The following is a 27929-nucleotide window of genomic DNA, read 5'->3' as shown; positions in this document are numbered from 1 at the left end:
TAGCCACTGACATCCCTTATGGGCTTCAGTTTTCTCCAGAAAATAGCTCTACCCATAGTATCCTCCTTGTTGGGTTTGGTGAAGATTAAATTTGTTGCTCTGAGTGTATGACATGCAGGTGGCTACTCTGTTGGGAGTTTTGGAGTCAGGTAGGCAGCACCAAGGTCCATTTCCCTTTCCTGCAGGCCCAGGATCTGGGCAAGGACAGCCGGGTCCTCCAGCTTCCTATCTGTGGAAGGGGTATTGAAAGGATCAGATGGTATGCACTGCTGCCTGCCTGGGAGCTGTTCTGGGTTATTTTCAGACTCACACACACCTGGGTCTGAATCCTGGCTCTCCCTCTTTGTTCTGTGACTTTGGATATGTTTGTTCCTCCCTCAAGAAGTGGCACCAAGAGTAATACTGACCTCACCTGACCACGTGCTTGGCCATGTTAGATTTTACCATTTGGGAGCTGTCCTTCTATCACTGGGCTTGGTGCAGGTCCTGCTTCCCCTGCTTACCTACCGGGTGACCTTGGGCAGGCCATTTAAACTCTGAGCCTGTTTCCTCCTGGACCAAATAACAGCACCTGCCTTCCATTTACTGCATGGAGCTTTGTACACCTAAAGTTCTCATGGTTGGAAACCTCCCACAAGGCCTTTTAGGATCAGGGCTGGGGGTGGACAGTGCATTGATCATAGATAAAAGTCCCCTGTCATTTCACATTTAGCACCAATTTTATTGAGCTAGTTTGTTGGCTGTGCCCAGCTGGGGAGATAGCAGGAGACACCAGGGAGGCAGGCAGGCGCTCTTTCCCTTGTGGCATGCCTTGCTCCTGGAGTCTGTACACCAGAGAGTAGAGAAAAGCAGTCTGTTGCCCAGCAGGAGGGGAGCTGTCCTGAGGGGGCAGGAGGTAGGGTGGGGGACATGGTTTGGGGATCAGCGGGGATTCCAGAATTCTGAAAGAAACAGCACCAGTCAGGCCCAATGGGCAGGTGCTGATAGGTGGTGCTGGAGGAGGTTGCACAGGCCCCACGTCCGAATCCCAGAGACTCCCCAAGACTGCGGAGAGGGTCCCCTTTGATGCTCCTGTTAGTGACCTCAAGGATAGATCCCCGCCTAACCTCTGCTCCCTGCTAGCAGCTGGGATCCCCCCCAGTCACTGTCCCAGGTTGTCAGCAGCTTTCCCCCACTATTCCAAATCCTGGTTTGGCCTTTGTGTGTTGACTCAGTCTACTGACCGACATCCACGCATGTAAGAAAACAATTTGCAAGCAAAGTAAACATCTCTGAGTCACTTTGAGTGACTTCCCCCACCCCAGGAAGCTGGGGCAGTGTGAGCACCTTGGTTGGATCCCAGTTTCTTGCACAGCATGTGGGCCACCATGCTGAAGCAGTAGCAAGTGGGGTTCACTGGAGGTCTGCCGGGAATGGGCCACATGGGACTCCCACTGTCTACATGCTTCTGGCTCCCGGCTGCAAGGCTGCTCTTGACCAATGATGATGTCCGGCAGATGGCAGTACATTCTGGAAGGCTGGGTCACCCTGGTTGGCTAGGACAGGCGGATCCTGACCCTCACACTGGAGTGGGTCACCAGGGCACCATAGTGCCCGACCCAGGAACGCGTGTCTCTCCCATACTGCTCAAAAGACACGTAGCGGATGCCCTTGCCGAAGTTGGTGAAGACATGAGACACCTGCATGGGGAAGGAGAGCGAGAAAGTGAGGACCTGTGGGGCCTTCTCTTCCTCCACTTCCTCAACAGGCGCTCCCCAAGGACTGGCGAGGTACCAGGCCCTGCTCTAGGTGCTGGGGATACAGCAGTGAAGAAAACAAAAAGGTCCTTCCCTGGTAAAGCTGACAATCAATTTTTTTTTTTTTAAGATTATTTATTTATTCATTCATGAGAGACACAGAAGGAGAGAGAGGCAGACACAGGCAGAGGGAGAAGCAGGCTCCATGCTGGGAGCCTGACGTGGGACTCGATCCCGGGTCTCCAGGATCACGCCTCGGGCCAAAGGTGGCACTAAACTGCTGAGCCACTGGGACTGCCCAAAGCTGACAATCTAGAAGGAGAGTCAGACTCTGAAGACAGCTGCAGGTAAGGGGCAGGGGCGTGAGGTTGTTAAGTGAGTGAGCGGAGGCACCACTAAGGCACTATTTAGCAGAGACCTGAAGCGGGGAAGGAGCCATGTGGGGATCAGGTCAAAGAGTGTTCCAAACAGAGGAACAGTCAGCGCAAAGGCCCTGAGGTAGAATTGTGTCTGGAGCAGAGTGAGAGGAGAACAGGAGGTGGTGTCAGGGGTAAAGGGCTGATCATGAGGGACCTTGTGGACCATTGCAGGACTTTGGCTTCTGGCTTTTCTTATCTTGTGAAGACTTTTTTTGTTGAGATAATATTCACTTAACAAACTGCTCCATTTAAAACTACAATTTCATGGTTTTTAGTATATTCACAATGTTCTGCAACTATGACCACTATCTAATTCTGGAACGTTTCCATCACCCCAGAAAAAAGCCTCATATCCATTAGCTGTCACTTCCAATTCCTCCTCCTAGCCAACCTATCTGCTTTCTCTTTCTATGAGCTTTGCTGCTTCTGGACATTTTGTATAAATGCAATCCTACAATATGTGGCCTTCTGTGCCTGGCCTCTCACTTAGCATCCCACTGTCAGGGTTCATCCATGCTGTAGCATGGATCCACACTTCATCCCCTTTTATAGCTGCATGATAAAACTTGGGCTTTTCCTCTGAGATGCAGCCCTTGGAGGAGAGGCTTGTGATCTGACTCACTTTTAAATGGGCTCTTTCTGGATCTGTGTTGGGTGGGGAGGAGGAGATCAGGAGAGGAAACAAGGCCACCTCAAAAGTTAGATTTTTTTTTTTTTTTTTTCAGAGAGAGTGTGCCCAAGCTGGGGGTGGGGGCGGAGGTGCAGAGGGAGAGAGAGAATCATAAGCAGGCTCCGACCCAGTGCTCAGTCTCACGACCCTGACATCACAACCCAAGCTGAAATCAAGAGTCAGATGCTTAACCGACTGGGCCCCAGGCGCCCCATAAAAGTTACTTTGGTAACTGATGTGATGACTCCATGCACAAGCTTGGGAGCCCGCCTGGGTGTGCATGGAGCCCAGCATACTTTAGTGTGACTCGGGGCCAGTCACTTAACTTTCCATGCCTCAGTTTCCTCGGCTCTAGAATGGGGATAGAGCAAGGACTTTGATTTGCCCCCCTCCCCCCCGCATCCCAAGCATCTAGAGCAGTGCCCAGCACACACCACAGGTGCTCTGCTAATAAAATGAATCGGTTGGCAAAACTCATGGAAGAGTGTCCAGGATGAAGTAAGGGCTTGGTGATTGTTAGTGGTTATTGTGAGAGACATCCGGTCGTGGTGAGGGCTGAGAAGGGAAGCTGAGCAGGCAGGCGGTGGGGTGTGTCTTTGCGCAGGCCAGGGGTAGTGTGGAAGGCAGTCTGGACCCACCTGTCGGCAGCCTCTCTCAGTCCACTGAAGAACTGGGTTGGGTGAGGCCGAGAACTTGACCACTTCGTTTTCATACGTGTCCAGGAGGCGGACCCGGAGCCGGTAGATGCAGCCACAGTTCTCTCTTGCACCCCACCTGCCAGGTGGTGGTGAGCCTTGATGCCCCCGCCACCCACCTGGTCTCCAGGATGGGGAGAGGGAGGCTGAAGGTTAAGCCTCCCTGTACCCCAGTGAGGGGCGCACACACCCACACTACATACAGAGAAGTCAGGGCCTGGGAATTTGCTGGGAGGAGCCTGGGTGCTCCTGGGGTGGATTCTAGAGGCTTTGCGTTGGATGTGTGCATGCCCCTGTGTGTGTGTGTGTGTGTGTGTGTGTGTGTGTGTAGGGGGAAGGAGTATGATGTCTGGGGTGGAACCACAACCCCTTGGCTCCCCGACCCCAAGGAGGGGAGGAGGAGCCTGGGTATTTCTGGGGAGGAGCCAGAGCCAGGGGGAAGAAACTAGACTTTGTGTGGAGGAGCAAGAGCTTGAAGGAAGAGCCTGAGTGCTTTGTGAAGGAACCGGGGTGCTCTGGAACCAGTGCCCCCTGCCAACTCTGCCCCTCTAAGTCTCAGTTCTCAGGACACAGTGCTCTGAACCTTTTTGAGGCCTTGGGTATCTACAGGCCCTTAGGGTTCGTGCTGAGTGTGGGCAATGAGGGTGGAGTGGGTGAGATGGGGCGCTTATTTCAGACCAAGCCAGTCAGTGGCTCCCTTGTCAACCTGGGGCCCCCTGAAGAGGGACAGGGAAGCGTGCAGGGGGTGGGGGCTCTGGGCTCCTCAGGACTCCACCCCCCCCACCCCCCCCACCCCCACCCCGGCTGCCGCCTCTGAAACATGAGAGCATCCTTTCCCCTCTCACCCTCACTATGAAGGGCGCACAGTAGCCGTGGCCAGGCCAGGGGGCTGATAGGTGCACAGGGAACCCTTTCAGCAGAACTGCTGCCAGCCCTGAGGGTGTTCAGAGCAGGTTGCCATATTTTACTCACCAGTCGGCCACACAGATCTCGATCTGGGCACTGTCCAGCAGCTCCTGCCACACTCCCTCCATCACCAAGTCTACCAGCTGCCTCTTGAAGCACCATCTGGGAAGGGGAGATGGTGTAGGGGTGAGGCAGAAAGTCACAGCCCAAAATGACCTCCTCCAAGAAGCCTCCCAACACCCCTGTGTGAAGCAGGCCCATGGGGTTCACTCTACTAGACAAGATGTATGATAGGCTGGGCATTCCCACATCCCCTCCACCATGCTCCACCATGCTCTGGGCTCCAGGAGGCTGACCTGTATGTCCCTGTATGTCCCTAGAACTGTGGGGACTAGAACATGAGGACACATGGAGGCCCACATTGAGCAGGGAATTCTGGAGCCTCCTAAAGTGCAGAGCCCCAGGGTCTGAGATTGCACTGCCTGTATGGATAGGCCTCCCTTACCCTCCCCTTTCTGCTGGGTCAGCCAATGGGAAGCTCTAGCAGGAGAGGGAAGGAGAAGAGTAAAATCAGGTTATTTAGCCTCCTGGCTCCCTCCAAAGGGATCACTGAGGGACTGCTGTGTCTCTCCATGGAAGGGCACAGCTCCACAGGGCCCTCTCCTCACAGCCTTCCCTCTCTTATGGCTCAGGAACTGCTTCCTCCCCTTACCCTTGTCAGGCCTAGGGCTGGTAATGACCCTTTCCCTCACTGTTATCAGCCCGGGGTTCATGTCGTATCCTTTGTGTCTGCCTACACCTTTGTAAACAGTCCATCTCCCCTAATTTGAATATGCCATCGTCATAGAAATAGTGTAGTCCTGGTGGAAGAGCTGATAAGCTGACCAGTGGAAGAGAAGAGAGGGCTCAGGGACAGACCTAGGTATATACGGAAACTGTAAGTGATAGACGCAGCACACCACATTCAAAGGTGGATTAAAGATCTAAATGTGAAGGATAGGGGATCCCTGGGTGGCTCGGCAGTTTAGCGCCTGCCTTCCGCCCAGGGTGTGATCCTGGGTACCCGGGATCGAGTCCCACATCGGGCTCCCTGCATGGAGCCTGCTTCTCCCTCTGCCTGTGTCTCTGCCTCTCTCTCTCTGTGTCTATGAATAAATAAATAAAATCTTAAAAAATAAAACCTTTAAAAAAATAAAAAAAATAAATGTGAAGGATAAAACTGAAGTTACTGGAAGAGATTATGAGAGAATACTGTTAGGATCTAGGGGTAGGGAGGGATTTTTTACACAAAATTTCAAAAAGATTCTAAAGCAAAGGAGAGATGAATTTGATCCTATGAAAATAACAGAACACCATGGACAGGTACAGTTAATACCAACGGTAGAGTGAGAGATTCCCACAACGTCCAGGATGGACAAGGGGCTAACACTTAAAAGATGCAAGGAGTTCTTGCTTGTTTGTTTTTTTTTAAAGATTTTTTATTTGTTTATTCATGACCGAGAGAGCTTATAAAACCGTGCCTGGCGGGCCCTCCACAAGTATTTGACCGAATGAGTGAACGAGGGAAGGAGAAGGTGAAGGTGAGTGAGGATGAGGACCGAGGGGTTGGTCCCTCTCCTTCCTCGGGGCCGTGCCCCAGGGATCACCGGCCACTCACTGGAAAGAAGTCACGAAGCAGGTCTGGGAAGGAGCCCCCGGCACCAGCGTTAGGTTCTTTTCCACGGCCCAGCCATTCCCGCCGTGCTCCACCTCCCAGCCTCTGAAGCCCTCTGTGGGACACAGCGGGCTTTTAGACCGGGGACGCCCCGGCCGCGCGCCCCGCCCGCCAGCCCCTCCCTCCCGCGCTCCACCCCGGGTTTCTAGCTCTGGCCCCGCCCCCAGCCGCGTCTCCCTTCAGCCCCCGCGTCTACTGCGCTTCTCCCGGCCCCGCCCCCTCCTACCGCAGGCTCCGGCTCCGCCTACTGGCTCAGCCGCCCCTCCCCACGAGCTGTCAAGGCTTCTCAGTTCTACGCAAGCTCCGCCCCCGCCAGCACCAATCAGCTTTCTCCCGGCTCTGCCCTCCGTGGCTCCTCCCTCCTTGGCCCCGCCCACCGAGTCTACAGTCGCAGCGCGCGCCACCCCCCGCGCTTTCTCGCCCATCCAGTTTGTCTCCCGCCGCGGCCCGCAGCACCCGGCCCCTCCCACCCCGTGCCCCTCCCGGCCCCGCCTGTCCCCGCGGCCACGCCCCCTGGCGCCCCGCCCGCGCCCCGCCCCGCCGGCCCCGCCCCGGCCCCGCCCCCGGCACGCACGCTCGCCGCAGGAGTTGAAGATGAGGTTGCGGCCGAGGGGCGCGCGCAGGCAGTAGCGGGCCAAGGCGCAGAGCGGGAACTCCTCGTCCTCGCCGTGGGGCGGGCAGCGCTGGGCCACCGCGTAGAGCGCGCGGCCCTCGGCGCTGCGGTCGCGGGCCAGCTGCAGCAGCCACACGGTGGGCCCGTCCACCACGTCGCGCCAGGCGCGGCACACTGCGCGGCAGCGGGTCACCAGCGCGCGCGGAGGCACGTGGCTCAGCACCTGCACGAGCAGCTCCGGGGGCAGCGCGTCCAAGGCGAGGGGCGGCTCCGCGGGCAGCTGCCGCCGCGAGGGCCGGGCGCCCATCTCCGGCCGCCGGAGTCCTGCGGGTTGAGAGGGGTCAGCAGATCAGGGACGTTCGGTCTCCCTATATCTCTCCCCCGACACAAAGCCCCTGCGGCTTGACCATGACCCCATCAGCTCCCGTGGGGGACCGGGACTGCAGGGTGGGGGTGACTGCCACGGCCGTGCAAACCGGGCGCCTAGTTACTGCCAAGTGGCTCAGGCGATGGGCTTCTCACCTTGGCCCCCTCGAGCAGAAGACCCCTGGTGTGAGCAGGGCTCCCCCAGGACCGCTAACCACGGCTTCCATATCTGGCCGGTGCACTTGCGTCAGGCTAAGCAGTTTTCATGTATGACCATGAGCAACAGAAAAAACCACCGAGGAGGGAACCGTCTCCACCTCGTACCCCAACCTGCCCCAGCTCTTCCCGCCCTTGGAACTCACGAACTGCCTTCAGCAAAACCTATTTCCTCAGTCTCTTCCCTGAACATTCTTGTCACCTCGCTAACCAAAACCCAGCTCTCCTGTGGCCCTTTCAAGCGGGTAAATCTTGCTCCTTGGTGCTGCCTCCAAACCATTCTCCCATCTTCCCCCAAACTGCCCAGCAAGATTCCCATCAGAGTAGATGGTTCGCTACCCTGCCGTGTGCGTCATCTGCTGATCCAGATCACTGCTCACTTCATGATTTTAGCTCCAGGCTCACTGCCACTCAGGCTGCTCTTCTCAACATTCCTGGTGATTTCCACGTCCAGGTAGATGATCCTTCCTTCGGCCACCGGCCTCTGTTCCCTGACCTGCTCTCCCCTCAGCCTCTCCCATCCATGGTCACACTTAGACCTCGTCTCAGTAACCAGATCTTCAATCTCAGGGAGCTCACTCTCCACCCCTAACCCCTTCACGCTCCAGCTCTTAACCTTCTAGCCCCAGACACCCCCTCCCCGATTCTTCTAGCCCACTGTGATCCCCCATCCTTTGCATTTACCTCCTTTGCACTAACCCTCATCCCCTCGAGGCTTCATTTCTTCCTTATCCAGCTGAAATTGCTTAATCATTAAAAACATTCTTTGCACACATCCTTGTCGCTGGCTCCTCCAACACATGACCCTGGTGCAATCCAGCCCTCTGCCCCCCTATGGCTGTATCCAGTTTAAGGTGGCCGATGAACGCACAACTCCACTGGCTGGTCTCACTCCAAGGTTGTGAACTTGACCCTCAAGCTGGGAGTGCTGCCTGGCAGTCAGAATAACGTTTGTCACCCATGGGCTCCTCCTCTCTATAGAGAACTCTTCACACCTTCTCCCCCAGCCCCTAGCTCATCACACCTCCCTCCACCTCTTCATTTTCCCTTTGCTTCTTACTTTGCAGAAAAAATTACAAGTGATAAGTAAACTTGCCAGGTGCCTGCCACCCTGTCTACCACCTGCCCTGTGGCCTCTGTACTCCCACCAGCCCCCCGCCCGTGACTGCCCTACAAACGTCAGCCCTCTGGGTGGCCTCCTCCCACCCCTCCCGCCCACTTCAGGCCACAGTCTCACAGTTCTTGCTGTCTGCTGCGCCTTGGATACCCCTCTGCACTGGATCATTCTCAGCAGCCCACGCGGTGTCATCCCTATCGTCTGAAAACAAACCCTCTCTTGACTTCACCTCCCCTTCCAGCTATGGCCCCATTTCTTTGCTCCTCTTTATGGTCAAACTTCTCAAAAAAGGTGTCTCCAGTCTCTGCCTCCAAATTTTCTACGTCTATTCTCTCTTAAACCTTCTTTAATCAGGCTTTGCAACCCTCCCCCTGCCCTGAAATGTCAAGGTCATCTTGGTGCTAACTCAAAGTCGAGGTTCAGTCTTCACTTTGCTTGACCTGTTAGCAGCACCTGACACTGAGGTGACTCTCCCTTCACTTGGCTCCAAGCCACCACACCCCCTGGACTCCTCCCCTTGGCCTGGTGGCTCCTAGTGAGGCTCTTGGGCTGTTCATCCTCCTGATCTGGCAATGTCAGAGACCCTCCTGTAGTCTCCATCACGACTCACTGCCTTGGGGATCTCGCCCCTTCACACACCTCCCACCTGGCCCATCACTGTCTCTCTCTGCTTCTTTCCCCAGTCGTCTGTTCCTCACTAGTAGCCAGGTCGGCTGTGGTGAGCACCTGAGTCAGGTCCTGTCCCTGCCTTGCTCAGAAACCCCCTGGGGTTCCACCTTATTCAGGATAAAGGCAGCATCCTCACTGTGGCCCAGAGGCCCCACACAGTCTGTCCCATCACCTGCTTACCCTCACCTTCCCCTCACCCAGTCTGCCCAGCCACACCAGCCTGGACACCTCAGGCCTTTTGCACATGCTCTTCCCTCCACCTGGATCCAGAGGATTGCTATGCTCGTCTCCACACATGAGGTCTTTGCCCAAATGTCAGCTTGTCCATGAGACCATCCTTGGCTACCTTATTTCAAGGTATTATGACCACCACTTACTCCCCCTTTCCTTATACTTCTCTAAAGCTCTTGTCACCTCTTAACACACCACACATCTAAATATATATAATTTACTTAATGCTTTTTTTTTTAAAGATTTTATTTTAACTACTCTCCACACCCAACATGGGGCTCGAACTTACGACCCTGAGATCAAGAGGTGAACGCTCTACTGACTGAGCCAGTCAGGCCCCCCTACTTAATACCTTTTTTTTTTTTTTTTTTTTTTTTTACCATGGGGGCAGATCTGTTCCTTCTTTTGCATACTGGATACCATGGTGTCCGTACCAGTGCCTGACACATAGTAAATGTGCAATGAAAAGATGTTAAGTGTACGAACAAATGAATCATCACGTCAGAAACCCATTCCACAGATGAGGAAACTGAGGCACAGGAAGGTGAAACACCTTTATTTAACAAGAACTCAGTGACTAGGGATGCCTGGGTGGCTCAGAGGTTGAGCATCTTCCCTTGGCTCAGGGCGTGATCCTGGGGTCCGGGGATCGAGTCCCACATTGGGCTCCCCACAGGGAGCCTACTTCTCTCTCTGCCTGTGTCTCTGCCTCTCTCTCTGTCTCATGAATAAATAAATAAAATCTTAAAAAAAAAAAAAAAAAAAAGAACTCAGTGACTAGGCTCAGACCTGGTGAGAAAGTCATTTCATCTTCCCCATCAGGGCAGAGTAGCCTATCAATGAACACCTCCTGCCTGGATCCAGCCAGCCTGGGTTCCAGTTCCGGCCCTGCCTAGAGGGACCATGACCAAGGCCATGTTCCTGAATCTCTTTGTGCTCTGAGAACGAGGATGTGTTAACATCCTGCATAACATACTGCACGGGGTTGTTGTAGGATGAAACGGGTTAATATTTGTAAAGCACTTAAGAAAGATTGCTGGTGTCTCAGAAATAAGAGTGGGATTCAATTAATATTGAACACTAAATTATGTTAGTTGCTATTATTACACATCATGAAAGAATGACAATCATTTAGCTACAATTTCTTCACTGGTGACAGTTATTGGGCCTTTATGAAGCCCCTGTGCTAAGCACTGGAGCTGGGTCATCTCCCAGAATCCCATCATCTTGTTTAATGGGCAAAACGATCATTGGAGCTTGCCCTGGGTTAAGAGGCTTCAATGATCTAATGCTTGTCATGTTGTCTAATGTCTGTAAGTGCTCAACTCATGACAGTTGTTATTATTTTTTAAATAAGCTGATTACGGTTTTGTTAAGGGGTGCCTGGGTGGCACAATCAGTTAAGCGTCTGACTCTTGGTTTCGGCTCAGGTCATGATCTCAGGGTCGTGAGATCGAGCCCCGTGCTGGGCTCTGCACTCAGCATGGAGTCTGCTTGAGATTCTCTCTCTCCCTCTGCCCCTCCCGGCTGTTGTGCATGCGCTCTCTCTCTCTCTCTCTCTCTCAAATAAATGAACGAATCTTAAAAAAGAAAGGAAGGAAGGAAGAAAGAAAGAAGCTTGTATCAGGCTAGTGATCCATGGACATGGCAAAATGCCAAACACCCCCCTTCACCCTAATACAGAGTGACTGGTTATAAGACAGGTTTTAAGACAGAGGTTGTGATTTTTCCCAAATGGTTCTTGGGAAAAGAATAGCTAATAATCAGCTGGCATTTAGGGACACCTCGGTGGCTCAGTGGTTGAGCATCTGCCTTTGGCTCAGGGTGTGATCCTGGGGTCTGGGGATCGAGTCCCACATTGGGCTCCCCACAGGGAGCCTGCTTCTCCCTCTGCCTATGTCTCTGCCTCTCTCTCTGTGTCTTTCATGAATAAATAAATAAAATCTTAAAAAGAAAAGGAAAGAACTGGAGTCCACACCCCTCTCCTTGACATGAGCAGGCCTTTGTGACCGCTTCAACTTTCAAACGTGACACTGCTAAGTGATTTCCAAGGCTGGGTCATAAAAGAAGATGCAGCCACTGCCTGGCTGTCTCGGGACACGGGCCGTGGGCCGTGGGCAGTCTGGTGTGGAGTGCTCCTAAGTGCTTACCAACGAGCTCTCTAGGAGAAGAAAAGAGTTTGGGTTCGTAGCAGCTGCTGATGTCTGTGAAAACACACCAACCGTGGCGGATCGTGAGCTACCAATGCGAAGTCCCTGGACCTCGCAGTTTGCAAAGCGGCCCACAATCGGCTCTCACAAGCCAGAGCAAGGCGCACACCGCACCCACCACAGCCCGAGTCACCCCTGAAGCCTGGTTGCCCTGAAGAGACCCCGTGAAGGCAGAGAAAGGCCTGGGGAGCCCCAGCTGTCGGAGTCTCATTCCAGATGCTAGGCCTAGGGCTGGACAAGCTTCCGATGACCCAGACCCTGCCACTGTCCCATGGCCCTGCAAGTGAGCCCCTGAGACGCGCGCAGCCGAGCCCAGCCCATCCCCAGAGCCATGAAATAATAAGATCAAGGTTTTAGGCCGCTGCGTTGTGAGTAGACTGGTATGCGGCCCTAGCTAAAGGGGACGAGGCTCAGTGACCTGTCCTGCTCCAGATGCCAAAAGAGCCCCCGATGAGAAGCAGTCAGGGCGTGCTGATGGCAGACACAGACCAGGGTTCAAACCCTGACTGCCCACTTCCTGCCTATGAAGCATACGTATCTCCTTTGAGTGTAGTATGTAATTCAGGAAAACCGTTTCTTTTGATTTTTTGTTTTAAAATCATGTTTTGGGGTGCCTGGTCGGGGGGCTAAGTCGGTGAAGCATCTGCCTTAGGCTCAGATCATGATCTCAGGGTCCTGGGATCAAGCCCTCCGTGGGGAGCCTGGTTCTCCTTCTCCCTCTGCCTGCAGCCCCTCCTGCTTGTGCTTTCTCTCCCTCCCTCTGTCAAATGAATAAATAAAATCTTAAAAAAATAAAATCACGCTGTTTTTAAGTCCCGACTGCTGGTCTATTATTATTTTAAAATTCAGAAATCTACTTTATTTTCATTTGTTGCCTGTTCCACGAGGCTAATTCTTTTTCTCCATTTTTTGGCAGTAAAATTCACATCACCTACAATATGCCAATCTTGACCAGTTGTAAGTGGTGACAGTTTGGTGATATTAAACATATTCATGTGCTACCATCACCACCATCCATCTCTAAAACTTTTCACCTAGTAAAACAGTCACTTGCCACCTCTACCCCTCCTGCCCCTGCTAACGACTCTCCTACTGTCTGATTGTGGGATTTGACTATTCTATGTAACTCACATAAGAGGAATGATCATACAGTTTGGCCTCTTCACTTAACATAATGGCCTTAAGTTTCTTCCATGTTGTAGCCTATGTCAGAATTCCCTTCCTTTTTGAGGCTAAATAATATTCCATCTTGCTTATCCATTTATCTGCTGATGGACATGGGTTGCTTCCACGTTTTGGTTGTTCTTTTTTTTTTAATATTTTATTTATTTATTTATGAGAGACACAGAGAGAGAGAGGCAGAGACACAGGCATAGGGAGAAGCAGGCTCCATGCAGGGAACCTGACGTGGGACTCTATCCTGGGTCTCCAGGATCACACCCTGGGATGAAGGCGGCGCTAAACCGCTGAGCCACCCAGGTGGCCCCGTTTTAGTTGTTCTGACTACAGGTATTTTTGTTGATGTAATACCTTTATTTTGCTTTATTTAAATCTCTGGAATCGGGATCCCTGGGTGGCGCAGCGGTTTGGCGCCTGCCTTTGGCCCAGGGCGCGGTCCTGGATATCCAGGATCGAATCCCACGTCGGGCTCCCGGTGTGTGGAGCCTGCTTCTCCCTCTGCCTGTGTCTCTGCCTCTCTCTCTCTCACTGTGTGCCTATCATAAATAAATAAAAAAAAAGTTAAAAAAAAAAATTTAAATCTCTGGAATCTTTCGCATCTTGAGATTGTGGTCAATGACTCGATGACTTGTGTCCTGGTGCCTACATGTGCTGAGCAACAACACATTCTCTGCCAGTTGAGGAGCCTGGCTGGCCCAGTCGGTGGAGCTTGCAACTTTGGATCTCAGGGTTGTGAGTTCAAGCCCCGATTTGGGTGTAGGGATAACTTAAAAATAAAAGCTTAAAAAAAAATTCTCTGCTAAGAGAATTTCAGGCAGCATTAAAAATTCTAACCAGAAAAAAAAAAAAAAAATTCTAACCAGGCCCAGGGTGCCTGGGTGGCTCAGTCGGTTAAGCATTTGCCTTTGACTCAGGTCATGATCCCAGGGTCCCAGTCCCAGGTTGGGCTCCCTGCTCAGCGGGGAGTCTGCTTCTCCCTCTCCCTCTCGTGCTCTCTCCCACTCTCTCAAGTAAATATTCAAAATAAAGGCACCCCTGGAAACGAGTGAGCTAGCTTATCTCTCCTCAGCACTTCCTCAAATTGTGTAGGGCCAGACACCTTTTTACAGTGACTGGAAAGTTTTGCCCCAAAATATCTCTATGACTCAGTGATGATACCATTGACATGGTGTGTTTGCTGGAATACACTCACAATAACCATTATTTTAAGATTCTTTTCTTTTCTGAAGCTGGGAAATGCCCGGGCATGGGTCAGCAGTTCTCAGGGGCTTGAGTGCCCTTGGCGTCAGGCAGTGGTGGGGCCAGGTCATCTCAGGGCATATTGAGTCCCGCTCCCAGCGCCTGGGATGGGGAGACTCAGCTGGGGGGCTGCAGAGCTGGGGGCTCCTGGCCCACAGGCTTTTCCCTCTCTCCATGGGGCCTCTCCAGCTACTGCATACTTCTGACAAAGACCAGATAGTAGAATGTCATCTTCAAGGCTTCTGATTCATTAAATGGTCTTCATTTTATATGCTGTTTTTGACTTTAATGATTTTATTACCCGGTATTTTAAAAAAAGATTTTATGTATTCATTCATGAGAGACAGAGAGAGACAGAGAGAGAGAGAGAGAGAGAAAGAGAGAGGCAGAGACACAGGCAGAGGGAGAAGCAGGCTCCATGCAGGGAGCCCAGTATGGGACTCGATCCCAGGACTCCAGGATCATGCCCTGAGACAGGCAAATGCTCAACCGCTGAGCTACCCAGGTGTTCCTTAGTACTTAATTTGTATGGATTTCTATCTTTCTTAATTTTAGCAGTTTTTAGTTGATTTAGAAAAGCGATTTTATCAGCTAATAATATACTAAAATAACTTATGGGTAACCCTTATACATTTATCAACACTTTTTCTTGCTGTGATATTTATCCACATTTAAAAAAATTTAGCTCCTTCCTTATTTTTTAAAAGATTATTTATTTATTCATCAGAGACACACAGAGAGAGGCAGAGACATAGACAGAGAGAGAAGCAGGCTCCCGGTGGGGAGCCTGACATGGGACTCGATCTCAGGACTCGGGGATCACGACCTGAGCCAAAGGCAGATGCTCAACCACTGAGCACCCCCAGGTGCCCCTTTATCCATTTTTGTACTTGAGATATCATTTCACTGACTTGTTTTGTTTCATGAATATGGAAGACTGACGAAAACATTACTAAGAGGAGTGATACTTCAGGATCAGGCTAAACAATATGTGGGTTATCGTCACTCTCTCTCCTTAGGAGTCCGTGTTTATTCCCTATATAATTATTTCAACTTTCCTGTATGCTTGAAATTTTTCATTATACAGTCATGGGGAGAGAAAAGACCCAACTGTCGAAGACTCAGTACCCATAAAGCCTGTTAGGACCCATCTGTGGAGGGCAAGGGGCCTCCAAGGGTTTTCAGGACCTGGGGCAGCTGCCCCCAGCAGGACAGGTGGTGATCAGGAGCTCCCACTGGAAGCAGGTAATCTGGCATCAAATCCTGATTTTGCCTCTTCCTGGGCATCTCAGAGGTAGGTTGCTGACCTCTGAGCCTCAGTTTTCTTGTCTGTGATATGGGGATAACTACTGCTTCTACCTCCAACAGGGTTGCTATGAGCAATAATATCCCGAAGCCAGGCTCGGGACTCAAGGAATAAGACCCAAAGGTAATGAAGCAACTAAGAAGTTTCGTTCTAAGGATGAGGATTTGATAACCTGAAAGAGTTAGGACCGAAGATAAGTGGCACGTGTGAAGCTCACTGCCCCCTCTAAAGCCTGCCAATTCCCCATGCCACCCCCATTGGACGTGAACTCCTCAGAGAGAATAAGTGAGCAAGGCACCAAGCCAATGCCCATGGTGCTACCTCCAATGATTCCTCACGGAGAGATATGCAGCACAGTGTAAGCTGGGCTACCTCGGCGGGGGGACTTGGGGTGCATCTCTGCTCTGCTTTTGCACACGTGTGCGTGTCTATTTATATTTGTGCACCAGCCCTATGTTTCCCAAAAGGGATCTCTTTAAAAAATAATCTTTACTGATGTATAACTTCCATCCAATGCAGTGCACACATTTCCAGTGTACAATTTCAGTTGTGACTGTATATGACCGTGTAGCCGTCCCCTCAAGCGGGATATGGAACGTTTCCATCACACACCCAATCCTCCAACATCGCTTCCACCTCAGGGCCGCCGCTAATCTTTCTGTCAGTGTCACCATTCTTTTCTAGAGTAAATGGAACGGGGGGATCCCTGGGTGGCGCAGCGGTTTAGCGCCTGCCTTTGGCCCAGGGTGCGATCCTGGAGACCCGGGATCGAATCCCACGTCGGGCTCCCGGTGCATGGAGCCTGCTTCTCCCTCTGCCTATGTCTCTGCCTCTCTCTCTCTCTCTGTGTGACTATCATAAATAAATAAAAAAAATTTAAAAAAATGGAACGTGGAATAAATGGAATCATATAATGTGCTGGTTATCAATTGCCTTCCAACTCCAGGTTGCCAGATTGTGGAATTCGACCAATTTAAATCTTTTTTCCTGGAATCCCTGGGTGGCTTGGTGGTTCAGCACCTGCTGTAGGCCCAGGGCATGATGTGATCCTGGAGACCTGGGATCAAGTCCCACGTTGGGCTCCCTGCATGGAGCCTGCTTCTCCCTCTGCCTGTGTCTCTGCCCCTCTCTCTCTGTGTCTCTTATTAATAAATAAATAAAATCTTTTTTAAAAATTAATACATCTTTTTTCCTAAAAAAAAAAAAAAAACAACAAAAAAACATATCCTGTGCTTCTCTGCCGGCTGACGTGTTGAGTTTCTCCAGTAGAGGGAGCCAGAGGAACATTACAGAAAGAAGCTTTTTTTTTTTTTTTTTTTTTTTTTTTTTTGGTTCCAGCTGCCAGTCTCAGTTCCCCCAGGGCAGGCCTCTTCTCAGGCCCCTCCTACTACAGAGTGCAAGCCGACCTTGCCCTGGCACCCACCTCAGGCAGTTTCCTAGTGCCTTCCCCAACATCCAAGGGGGACAGACTTCTGGAAAGTTACAGAGGATGGATTTCCAACACGTTCAAGGTGTAAGCACCACAGGGACTCCTTTGCACTTTGTGAGGCTCCTGCAAGAGTTCTCGAATGAGACCAGGGTCTGGGACTGTCACCTTTCTCAAGCTATCTTGGATCATAGAGGTAGTGGGTGCTCCTTATGTCTCTTATTTCTATATTCTTTATATTTCTATATTCTTTAGCATTCTCTTGATTTCTTAGTAGCTATTTCCCTGCCATAATGAATAATTCTGCATATTAAACATTCTCCCGTCTAATTTGTGGTTTCAGTCTCCCGACTGGACTCTGATACAGACAGTATAGGCTCCTCGTGTCTTCTTTCCTTCAGGGTAACATCTATGTGATCCATGCACATTGTTGCACGTATCAATCCGGAGTTCAAGCCTTTTTATTGCTGAGTACTATTCCACTGAACAGGTAAATCACAATCTGTTTATCCTACTCAGCATGAGGGACATTGGGTTGTTTCCTAGTTTGGGGTTATTCTGAATAAGGCTGCAATGAACACTCACGTACAAGGGTTCGTGTGGACATACGTTTTCATTTCTCGTGGGTAAATACCTAGGAGTGAAATCCTTCGAGCATATAGTAAGTGTTTATTTCACTTTACAAGAAAACACCCAATAATTTCTTTCAGCACAGTTGTGCCATTTGCATTCCCATCAACAACGTAAGACAGCAGCGGTTGCCAGCACCTGGTATTGTCAATTGTCTTTTTAATTTTCGACAGAATGGCTTGTTTATCATGCCTTCGGGAGAGTTTCCTCTACCTGACATTTTCCCTTATTAATTTTAAGCCTTTGCTCTTGAACTGTAGTGCTGACGTTGTTTCTAACTGCAACATATGGGTTACATAAGAATCAGCAGTAAGACAAGATCAAAATTCTTTGCTCTTTAGAATTGTTTGCATGTTCAAAGATTTAGTGTGGCTTCCTCTTGAAGAAGGCAGACTGAGCTATTGATAACCAGGGCCTATACTAGCTTTTATTAGTCTTGGGTAGATTTTTAAAAATTAATTTATTCATTTTAGAGGGAGAGAGTATGCAGGGGGAGTATAAGCAGCGGGAGGGACAGAGGGAGAGGGAGAGTGGTGGCAGACTCCCCACTGAGCATGGAGCTGGATGAGGGGTTAGATCCCATAACCCCAAGATCATGACCTGAGCTGAAACCAAGAGTCTGGGGCTCAATCACACAACCCTGAGCCAAAACTGAGAGTCTGGGGCTCAGTCTCACAACCCTGAGATCATGACCTGAGCTGAAACCGAGAGGCCCTCAACTGATTGACCCACCCAGGTGCCCCCTGGGTAAAAATCTTGGATAGATTTTTTTTTTTTTTTTTTGGATAGATTTTTTTAAAGGGCATCCCTTCTGGGTGAATGCAGCCCTGGGGTTGGTGACCTAGCAATCAGAACAAGGGCTGGATTTGAGCCCCTATTCACACTGTTGCCTCCTGGTCCTGTGCTAGATATCGTGTATCTATGGATATGTATATCTATGGATATAGTATATCCTGGAAATAGTATTTCAGGAATACCAAGTTCAAATGCCTACAACAGACAGGCAGTATCCTAAATGAGGCCGCTGGGAGAAGCAAACAGGGAGTAGTGGAGACTGGCAAGCCAGAGGGTACAGCTAGCCTGAAGGCTGTGCCAATACTCGCTCTGGCTAATTTACTACCACGTAGGAAGATGAGCCCACTTTGGCCACATCTTCCAGCTTTCCAAAAGAAACTAGAAATCCCAGTTTTTATGTAAAATCACCCAATTTTTAAGTGTTAGCAATGCATTAAACAACAACAACAACAACAACAATTAAAGCACAGTATGGGCTAGATCGGACAGACCCACAGTATGGGCTAGATCTATCCAGACCCAGGAGCTGAATGAGTGTGGCCATTCTGTGACTTCTGTACTATCCCAGCTAATTTTCACACCATGAGGAAACTGAGGCCCAGGAAGGCAAAATGATTCATATGAAGTCACAAAGCAGTCAGAAGTGGAGTGGGGATTGGAATCTGGGGAGTCTGATCTTCTCAAAGGGATCCTCTCTAGGGACAGCAAAAGAATGAAAAAGGAAAGTGAACAGAAAGAAGCCCATCACCAAAAAGAAATGTCACTAGATTTCAGAAAGACATAAAGCAGACAAAGTGTAGGGGCCAGGACAGAACTCAAAGTGGGGTAAGGGACCCACAGGCAGGAGTCCAAAGATGGAGGAGCCCAGGCTGGGGCAGGAGTGTGAGTCAGGAGTGAGAGGGCAGAGTGAGGACAGAGGTTGCCCATCTTTGAAAAAACCATGCTATGGGCTCCCTGCTCCCCCTCTACCCCCCTTATGTTTTGCTGCACAGATCTCAGGCTGCCCAACATTCACACACAGGAAAAACAAAACCATACGGGATGACTGTTTTCTAAAGGAACTGCATGAAGCTCAGGGAAGTGCCCAGGCTGCTGGTGTCCCTGAAAGTAGCTCTTCCCATTCTGGCAATTGAGAGTGAGCTCCCAGCAAAGACTGGCTTGCTCCATGGTGACACTAATAAGTGTTGTCTCAAAACACAGAGTTCTCAGTCATCCCTTTGACTGGACAAAGAAGCCAGTGGGAAAGCAGGACTATATTTATAATAGCCCCAAATTTCATACCAGTTACTTTTTAAAAAAAAAAATTATTTTGTTAAGTAATCTCTACACCCAATCCACATTGCTCGAACTTATGACCCCAAGATCAAGAGTCACATGCTTTACTAACTGAGACAGCCAGGCACCCCATCATACCAGTTACTTTAAAAAAGTCACCCAGCCCCTTGTTTGTCTGAAAATGTGATTGGACAAGCAAGGATCACCAGATGCTTGAAGAAAACTAGTAGCCTGAAAGAGGAGTATTAAGGTAAATAGGCGGAATTACAGTGAACTGACCCCAGAGGAAACAGAACTCTTCAGAGGGCCAAGTGAATACATAAGGAAATTAGTACACAATGGGATGCTGGGGTGGCTCAGTGGTTGAGCATCTGCCTTCGGCTCAGGTAGTAGTCCAGGGGTCCCGGGATCAAGTCGCACATTGGGCTCCCTGCATGGAGCCTGCTTCTCCCTCTGCCTATGTCTCTGCCTCTTTCTCTGTGTCCCTCATGAATAAATAAATGAATCTTAAAAAAGTACACAAGGCTAGCTTTAGGCTTCATGGGGATGTGACCTGCAGGGGCTCCATGCTTGTTGTAATGCTGTTATTACAAACCAGAGATTTTCAATAATTTTTTAAAAGATTTTATTTATTCATTCATGAGACACACACACACACACACACACACACACACACACACACACACACACAGAGGCAGAGACACAGGCAGAGGGAGAAGCAGGCTCCATGCAGGGAGCCTGACGTGGGACTCAATCCCGGGACTCCAGGATCACGCTCCGGGCTGAAGGCAGGCACCAAATCGCCGAACCACCCAGGGATCCCCAGATTTTCTTTTTCTTTTTTTTCTTTTTTTAATTTTTTATTTATTTATGATAGTCACAGAGAGAGAGAGAGAGGCAGAGACACAGGCAGAGGGAGAAGCAGGCTCCATGCACCGGGAGTCCGATGTGGGATTCGATCCCGGGTCTCCAGGATCGTGCCCTGGGCCAAAGGCAGGCGCCAAACCGCTGCGCCACCCAGGGATCCCGATCCCCAGATTTTCAATCATTTTTTTTTCAATCGTTTTTAAACAAGGGGCCCGCATATGCATTTTGCATTGGGCCCTGAAAATTATGTAGTTGGCCCTGGGTAATGTAGATTAGAGAGGATATCCAAAACACAGTAAGAACAAGATATTATAAAAGGAAGACTGTCTTCTAGAAGAAAAAAAATTCCTCAAAATAGATTGGATAAATTAGAAACAGATAAATAATTTTCTCAAAAGGGAAAAATTAAAGGGGTGCCTGGCTGGCTCAGTCCATAGAGCATGTGACTCTTCATCTTGGAGTTGTAAGTTTGAGCCCCATGTATAGAGATTACTTAAAAAAAAATAAAATCTTAAAAAAAAGGGGAGGGGGATTAAAGCTATGACAAACTGCAGGAAAAACAAAAAACTGCTTAGGAAAGTCATGGTCCAACTATGATATACTCTAACTGTATCCATATTATGTCCATTTAACAAAATTCAAGAAAAAGGAATCCATTTGATCTGGAGGCTAGTGGCATTCTCCTTAGATAGATCTGTTTATCAGTTTTCAGAAGAAAAAGGTTATATCTATGTATATACCTGACATATAACTTTGTGTAAATTTAAAGTGAATGTGTTGATTTGATACATTTAAATATTGCAGTATGATTACCACTTTAGCATTAGCTAACACCTCTAATCACGTCACTTAATTATCATTTCTTTTTTGTGATGAGAACATTTAAGATCTGGTCTCTTAGCACAAAGATTGTCTTCTCAACATATGGTAATGGGAAATCTACATGCAAAAAGATGAGTTTAGGCCTTTACCTCATACCATATACAAATATCAACTCAAAATAAGCCACACTCCTAAATGCAAGAGTTAAAACCATAAAATTTTTAGAAGAAAATGGGAAGAAAAAACTCATGATCTTGGGTTAAGTAAAGACTTCTTAGATATAACACCAAAAGTGTGATTCATATAAGGAAAAAAAATTGATTTTTTTATCATCAAAATCATCATCAACATCATCAAAATCGAGAACTTTTGCACTTCAAAAGATACCACTGAGAAAATGAAAAGAAAAGCTATAGATTGGCAGTATATACCTACAAATCATCTATCTGATAAAAGACTCATATCCAGAATATATAAAGAACACTTAAAATTCAACAGTGAGACAAACAAACCAATTTAAAAATAGACAAAAAACTTGAAGAGACATTTTGCCAAAGAAGATATACATATGACTAACAAGCGCATGAAAAGATGCTCAACATCATTAGTCATTAAGGAAATGCAGATTAAAATCACAAGGACACACCATCTCATGCCCACCAGAATGGCTATTGTTCAAAAAATTGGCAAGTACCTGGAGAAACCTGGAGAAACTGGAACCACCACGTGTTGACTGGTGGGAATGTAAAGTGGTACAGCCACTTTGGAAAATACGCAGTTTCTTCAAAGGGTGAACATTAAAAAAAAAAAAAAAAAAAAAAAAAAGTTAAACATAAGCATTCCATGAAACCCAGCAATTCTATCACTAGGCTGTCTACCCAGGAGAAATAAAAACACGTGTCCACGCAAAAACGTGTTCACAGCATTATCTATTTGGAAACAACCCAAATGTCCATCAACTGATGATTGGATAAACAAAATGTGGAATATCCATACAATGGACCACTGTTCAGCAATAAGAATGAAGTATGGGTACAAACTACAATATGAATGAACCCCCCAAACAGCATGCTGAGTGAAAAAGCCCGACACACAAAAAAAGCCACATATTGTATGATGTATATATATACACGAAATGTCCAAAAATGACATATCTAAAGTTACAGAAAGATTAGTAGTCGCCTGGGGCTGGGCTTGGGAACAGGGAAGTGACCACAAATAGGCACAAGGGATATTTTGGAGGTGACAGAAACGCTCTAAAACTGGTGATGGCTGCACAACTCTGTCAATTCACTAAAAATCACTGAATTGTATACTTTAAAGGGCTGACTTTTATGGTATGTAAATTACATCTCACTAAAGCTGTCACAAAAACCCTGGAAACTCTACAGTGAAAGCCTCTAAGACTTAAATATGGTAACAGAACAGACTGTAGACGTTATCAACCTTGACACTGAAAATAAATGTACAAGTAACAAAAGATGGGAAAAGATGGGAAAACGAAGGTCGGGGGGGAGGGGAGACCAGGACGCTTGGCTCAGCTACTTCCCATCATGGGAATCAAAAGTTGCCAGAACGAAAAATAAGAAGTGAAAGTTGCCAGAACGAAAAATAAGAAGTGTTTTAAAACAGAAAAAGAAAATTTGAAGTTACAAAGGTCAATAGCAAATAACCTTTAAAAAGTACAGTTATTAAAAATTGGTGGAGGGGGGAAGCAGGGGAATGCATACAGCAGGCTAAGTACAGTCTCTCATGCACGTGGTAACAGCTAATTCTGGATCCCACTCTCTATTTCTCTGTCATTTCATTATTACCCCCCTCAGTGACCCACGTGCCCTGTGGGCCACGGTGTGGGTGACATGGGAGGCAAAGTTCCTTCGGCTTTTTGCTGTGTTTTTTTTTTTCTTTTTGCTGTATTTTAACTTGAGTGCAATGAACGTGGTGCATAATAAAGAACATGCTTCTTTTTAAACCAACGAACCAACCAACCAAGCAGTGCAAATCATCACCATCATTTACTTAAAATGCTATCACACATATAGTCCTGATGGGAGTATAAATTGGTCTAACCACTTTGGAGAGGAGATGGACATTTTTTTTTAAAATTTCTTAAAAATTATTTAGTTGAGAGAAAGAGCAAACATGGGCACAGGCGTGAGTTGGGGGGAGAGGGAGAAGCAGGCTTCCCGCTGAGCAGGGAGCCTGATGCGGGGCTCGATCCCAGGACCCCAGGACCTGAGCCAAAGGCAGATGCTTAACCGACTGAGCCACCCAGGCACCCTTAGATGGGCATTTTTCACTGAAGTTGAAAATATGCCTGTCCCCTGACCCAGCAATTTGACCCCAGAGCCAGGAAACACATACTAGAATATTCATGGCATGATTGTTTCTAATAGCTCCAGTCTGGAAATGACCCAGATGCCCATCCACTGTAGGATGTATAAGTAAATTAAGGTAGTCACAGAATGGCACACTGGGTAGCAATAAATAGGAATTAACAAGCATCCACACCGACCTGGATGAACCTCAAAAGCTTAATTTGAGGTTAAAGAGAGCCAGACACACAGGGCACCAAGAGTGTGAGTCCTAGGACAACCAGACAGCCTGAGTTGCCTGGGGCGTCCTGGTCTACAATACCTACAGTCCCAGGGTAACTAGGGTAATTAGCCACCCCCTAGTGCTTCCAAAATTTCCTGGCTTGGATGCTAAATTGTCTACTCACACCAAGGGTGCTGCTCTCAGAAAGTTCACAAACAGGCTAACCTAATCCAATATTGTTTATAGATGAACACATAGGTCTTAAAATCATATAAAGAAGAGCAAACTAGGAAAATGAGTATCATAAAAGTCAGGGTGGTGGTCTCCCCGCGGGAGGGAGAAGGCTGTTAACCTGATGCACACAGGAAGCTCTCGTGTGTGGATGTTATATTTCATAATTTAAAAACTACTAATGCTATTCGATAAACACTACTGATATTATCGAACCCCAGAAGGAAATGGTCTCATCGCATCTTAGCACAAATTATAATTTACATTTGCCGAGTGCTTTCTTTGTGTAAGGCACTCCGGAAAATTCTTTCTGCACATCATCTCATTCCCAGGAGGCAGCAATGATATTTCTGGGCGAGAAGGCATCACAAGGCAGGCAAAGGACATTGCTTTGGGGAATTGCTGGTGACAGGCCTCAGAGGAGGGGGTTGGGGTGGAGGTGAATGTTGGCAGGTTCTCTGTGGTCAGTCACTCCTGGCTCAGCCCCACCCCGAACTCTTGCTCATGACCTTGGGGAGATCAGACCTTCCCTCTCTGAGTGGAATTTCCTCTCTGTAAAATGAGAAATGCAGGTACACTTAGAATCCTCTCTCCAGTCCCCAAATCCAAAAAGCTCTGAAAACTGGAAGTCTTTCCCAGACCCATTTGGTGGCAAAAATGAGCCAAACTGATGTGAGGTTTGATTATCCCACCGAGTATGAACACGCATTTCACCGAAGCCATACCTGTATGTTTGATTACACGGTGCTCCCCGGCGCCCCCAGGGGTCTTCTGTAATGTTCAGAATGGGTTCCCCATGACTTGCCTCACCTTCAGAAAGTCTGACTTCCCCAACACATCTGGGCCCCAAAGTTTTAGATAAGACACTGTGAACTTCTAATAATTCCCAACTCTTTGTGGTTATGGGAAAATTAAGTGAGATCCAGGCCTGGCCCTGGATGTCACAGAGGTGAGGTGGGATTGGAGCACCCACCTCACCTCCGTGTCAGCATCATGCTGTTGTTGAAACCCCACCACAGGAAGGGGGTGCTCAGGGGACCCGTGCCTAGGAAGTCAGGACCAAACACAGCAGGGCAAAAGAAAAAAAAAAAAAAAAAAGACCAATGGCAAGATCAGAGCCATTGGGTGAATTTTAAAACAGAAAAAGAAGAAAATGCCAAATTCAAAATCTATCTGAGGGTGCCTGGGTGGCTCAGCTGATAGCAAGCCAGCTCTTGATCTCAAGTCTCGATTTCAGGGTTGTGAGTTCAAGTCCAGAGTCGGGTGTGGAGCCTACTTAAAAAAATCTATCTTGGGGCGCCTGAGTGGCTCCATGGTTGAACGTCTGCCTTTGGCTCAGGGCATGATTCCAGGGTCCTGGGATCAAGTCCCGCACCAGGCTCTCTGCAGGGAGCCTGATTCTCCCTCTGCCTGTGTCTCTGCCTCTCTCTGTGTGTCTCTCATGAATAAATAAATAAAATCTTTAAAAAAACCTATCTCTAGAAAAAAAGAGTAGAAGGAAGGACCCAACTGTGGTTATGATGTTAGCATAGCACACTATGATAGTTAAGGAAAATCCTTCACAACTAATAGCTACGGTTAACTGCAACAACTGCTCTACACAAGGGGCCAGGGCTTTACACAATTTCACAGATGTCTCACAAACAGGTCCAGTTTTGAGCTGGGGAAACAGGCTGGAGAAGTGGAGCCATGGACCGAGGTCACCTGATACGCAAGGGGCAGAGCTGGGATTTGAACCTGGGTGTGGAGGACTCCAGAGTTTATGCCACCGTACGTAAATATGTCTTGATCTCCTTCTTAGTTTCTACTTTGTCTTACTTTATTTTCCCCCAATTTTATCATAAAAGTTTCATGGAAAAGTTGAATGGAGAGTAAAATGCACATCTCTATCATGTCCCATGTTTTGCCATATTTGCTTTCTACCTTTTGATGAATTCTTAAACACTTTGACGTGCATCTTCTAAGAGAGAGTAAGGGGTAATGAGCCCTGGCTGTTATATGCAACTGGTAAATCACTAAATTCTACCCCTGAAACTAATAATACACTATATGTTACTTAAATTGAATTTAAAAAAAAAGAAAAAGAAAAAAGAGGGATGCCTGGGTGGCTCACTGGTTGAGTGTCTGCCTTTGGCTCAGGGCCTGATCCCGGAGTCCCGGGATCTAGTCCCGCATCAGGCTCCCTGCATGGAGCCTGCTTCTCCCTCTGCCTGTGTCTCTGCCTCTCTCTCTGTGTCTTTCATGAATAAATAAATAAAATCTTTAAAAAGAAAGAAAGAAAGAAAGAAAGAAAGAAAGAAAGAAAGAAAGAAAGAAAGAAAGAAAGAAAGAAAGAAAAGAAAGAAAGAAAGACAAAAAAATAAAGAATAAGGGGGCACTATAGGTCTACACTACCGCTGAACACCATTTCTTAAGAGACATCCATTCTGCTATCTAATATTCATTCCATGAATGATTTTCCCCATTGTTTCTATGGACTTCTGTAGGGATTTCTGACAAAACTGGGGACTCACACAGAGCTGGGGGTGGTCATGTCCCCCTAATCCCTTTGAGTCTAAAACACTACCCCTCCTTCTATTTTCTTAAAGAGACGGTGCTTCTATAATAGGGGGAAAAAAGGGAGACTCGTTTCTATTTGATTTACAAACCACATAATATGACTTGATTGGATGAAAAAATTACTATTTAAATAAATATAAAAACTTTATTTAAAAAATATTAAGGCAGATTCCTCTGCCAGGCCTCACTAAATGGGGAGTCAACAGATCCTATAAATATTTCATGGAACGAGAAACACGTTAAAAAAAAAAAAACAACAACACTTTTTTTTTTCTTTTTTGATGTTACAAAGGCAGCCAATAGACAAGTTACAAGTAATGTGGGATTACACAGGGAGGAGAGAGACTCGGAGACCAGGAAAGCTGTCTCCATCTATTTTTAGCAAGGGATTACTGGACATTGTCTAAAAGTTGACAAAATAAGAAATAATCCCAGGGTTTGCTTTAAAGATCTGTAAGTAACTACCAGAGGAACAAAAAGGGGCAAAAGTTTAAACCGAAGCACCACAGATCACGAGTTACTGTTGCCATATCTGAAAAAGTTATTTAATTACATACAATTTTAGCGGACTGCGGGGCTGCTGTTTAAAGGGCTGGGTTCGATGCAGAGCTTTGTGGGCCTTACTGCTCTTTGGTGCTCGTGTCCTACTGGGGGCCTTCAGAAAGCATTTCTTTTACAAGTAGGTTCCTAATATTGCGGTCTTTCCAAAGTGTTAGGTTACTGGATGCTCTCCGAGGCTGGAGGCTCCAGATCGACAGGAACAAGATACGGAGCGTTACAAAATATTACTCAACGCTGCAAAAGTTAACTCAGAAGAACAAATCTTAAATTGGGAAGAGCGGCCGCAGCTAAAAACAAACTTGCTAAATCAAGAATCGGTGCTCGGAGGCTTCTGATTCACCGATTTGGCGAAGGGGCTGCCAGCGAGGAGAGAAATCAGAAAAGTGGTCTGGCCTTTCGCGGGCTGCCGAGTACACGTGTTGATCGGGTACTTTTTTGGGGGGTGGGTGGGGGGTTATCCCAGGGTGGCCTCGGCTGGGGAGCAGCGGAGTGGACGGCGGGGGCGTCAGGAGACCCGTTTTAAAAGCAAAGCCCTTTCCTTTCCGTACGACCTGGGGCCTTTGAAACCTGACTCGACTCACTGGGGCGCAGTTGGCTGGCGCGGCCGGGGACCCGGGGGGGGGGGGGGGGCCGGGCAGGGGGCGCTGGGGAACTGGACTCCCGGGGACCCGCCCCTGCCGGCCGGGTCTGGGGCTGAAGGCCTTCCCCGGGCTCCCCCAGCTGGGAGTGCGGACGGGACACGGGGCCCGACCTGCGTCCCTACCTGTCCCGGCGCTCACCTGGCGGCCAGCTCGGAGGCGGCGGCGGGCTAGGATCCCTTTCCCCACCCCGCTCTGGGAGGCAGTCAGGGGGCTCCCTGGGGTCGGCCCCGCCCAGGGAGCCCCGGGACCCGCGGTCTGGGCGGTCGGCCCTCTGCGGGGGCGGGGGGAGGACGCCGGG

The 27929-nt window shown here is 48.6% G+C and overlaps 1 protein-coding gene across 2 annotated transcripts; it reads right to left on the bottom strand.

The window, feature by feature from the left end:
• Positions 1-700: 700 nt before the first annotated feature.
• Positions 701-27929, bottom strand: FBXO17 (F-box protein 17). Of its 2 annotated transcripts, XM_077852730.1 has the most exons (7): positions 27770-27929; positions 21796-21882; positions 6715-7077; positions 6084-6195; positions 4493-4588; positions 3464-3599; positions 701-1679 (listed from the first exon to the last, which is right to left on the bottom strand). In XM_077852730.1, exons 3-7 carry the CDS (start codon positions 7058-7060, stop codon positions 1536-1538), a joined length of 834 nt encoding a protein of 277 aa, XP_077708856.1. In that variant the 5' UTR covers positions 7061-7077; positions 21796-21882; positions 27770-27929; the 3' UTR covers positions 701-1535. The 2 variants fall into 2 exon arrangements, with proteins under 2 accessions (XP_077708856.1, XP_077708863.1); XM_077852737.1 differs by lacking the exon at positions 21796-21882.

Source organism: Canis aureus, chromosome 1 (genome assembly GCF_053574225.1).
Source record: "Canis aureus isolate CA01 chromosome 1, VMU_Caureus_v.1.0, whole genome shotgun sequence".
Lineage (NCBI taxonomy): Eukaryota > Metazoa > Chordata > Mammalia > Carnivora > Canidae > Canis > Canis aureus.
This window is presented reverse-complemented; position numbering and strand designations above follow the sequence as displayed.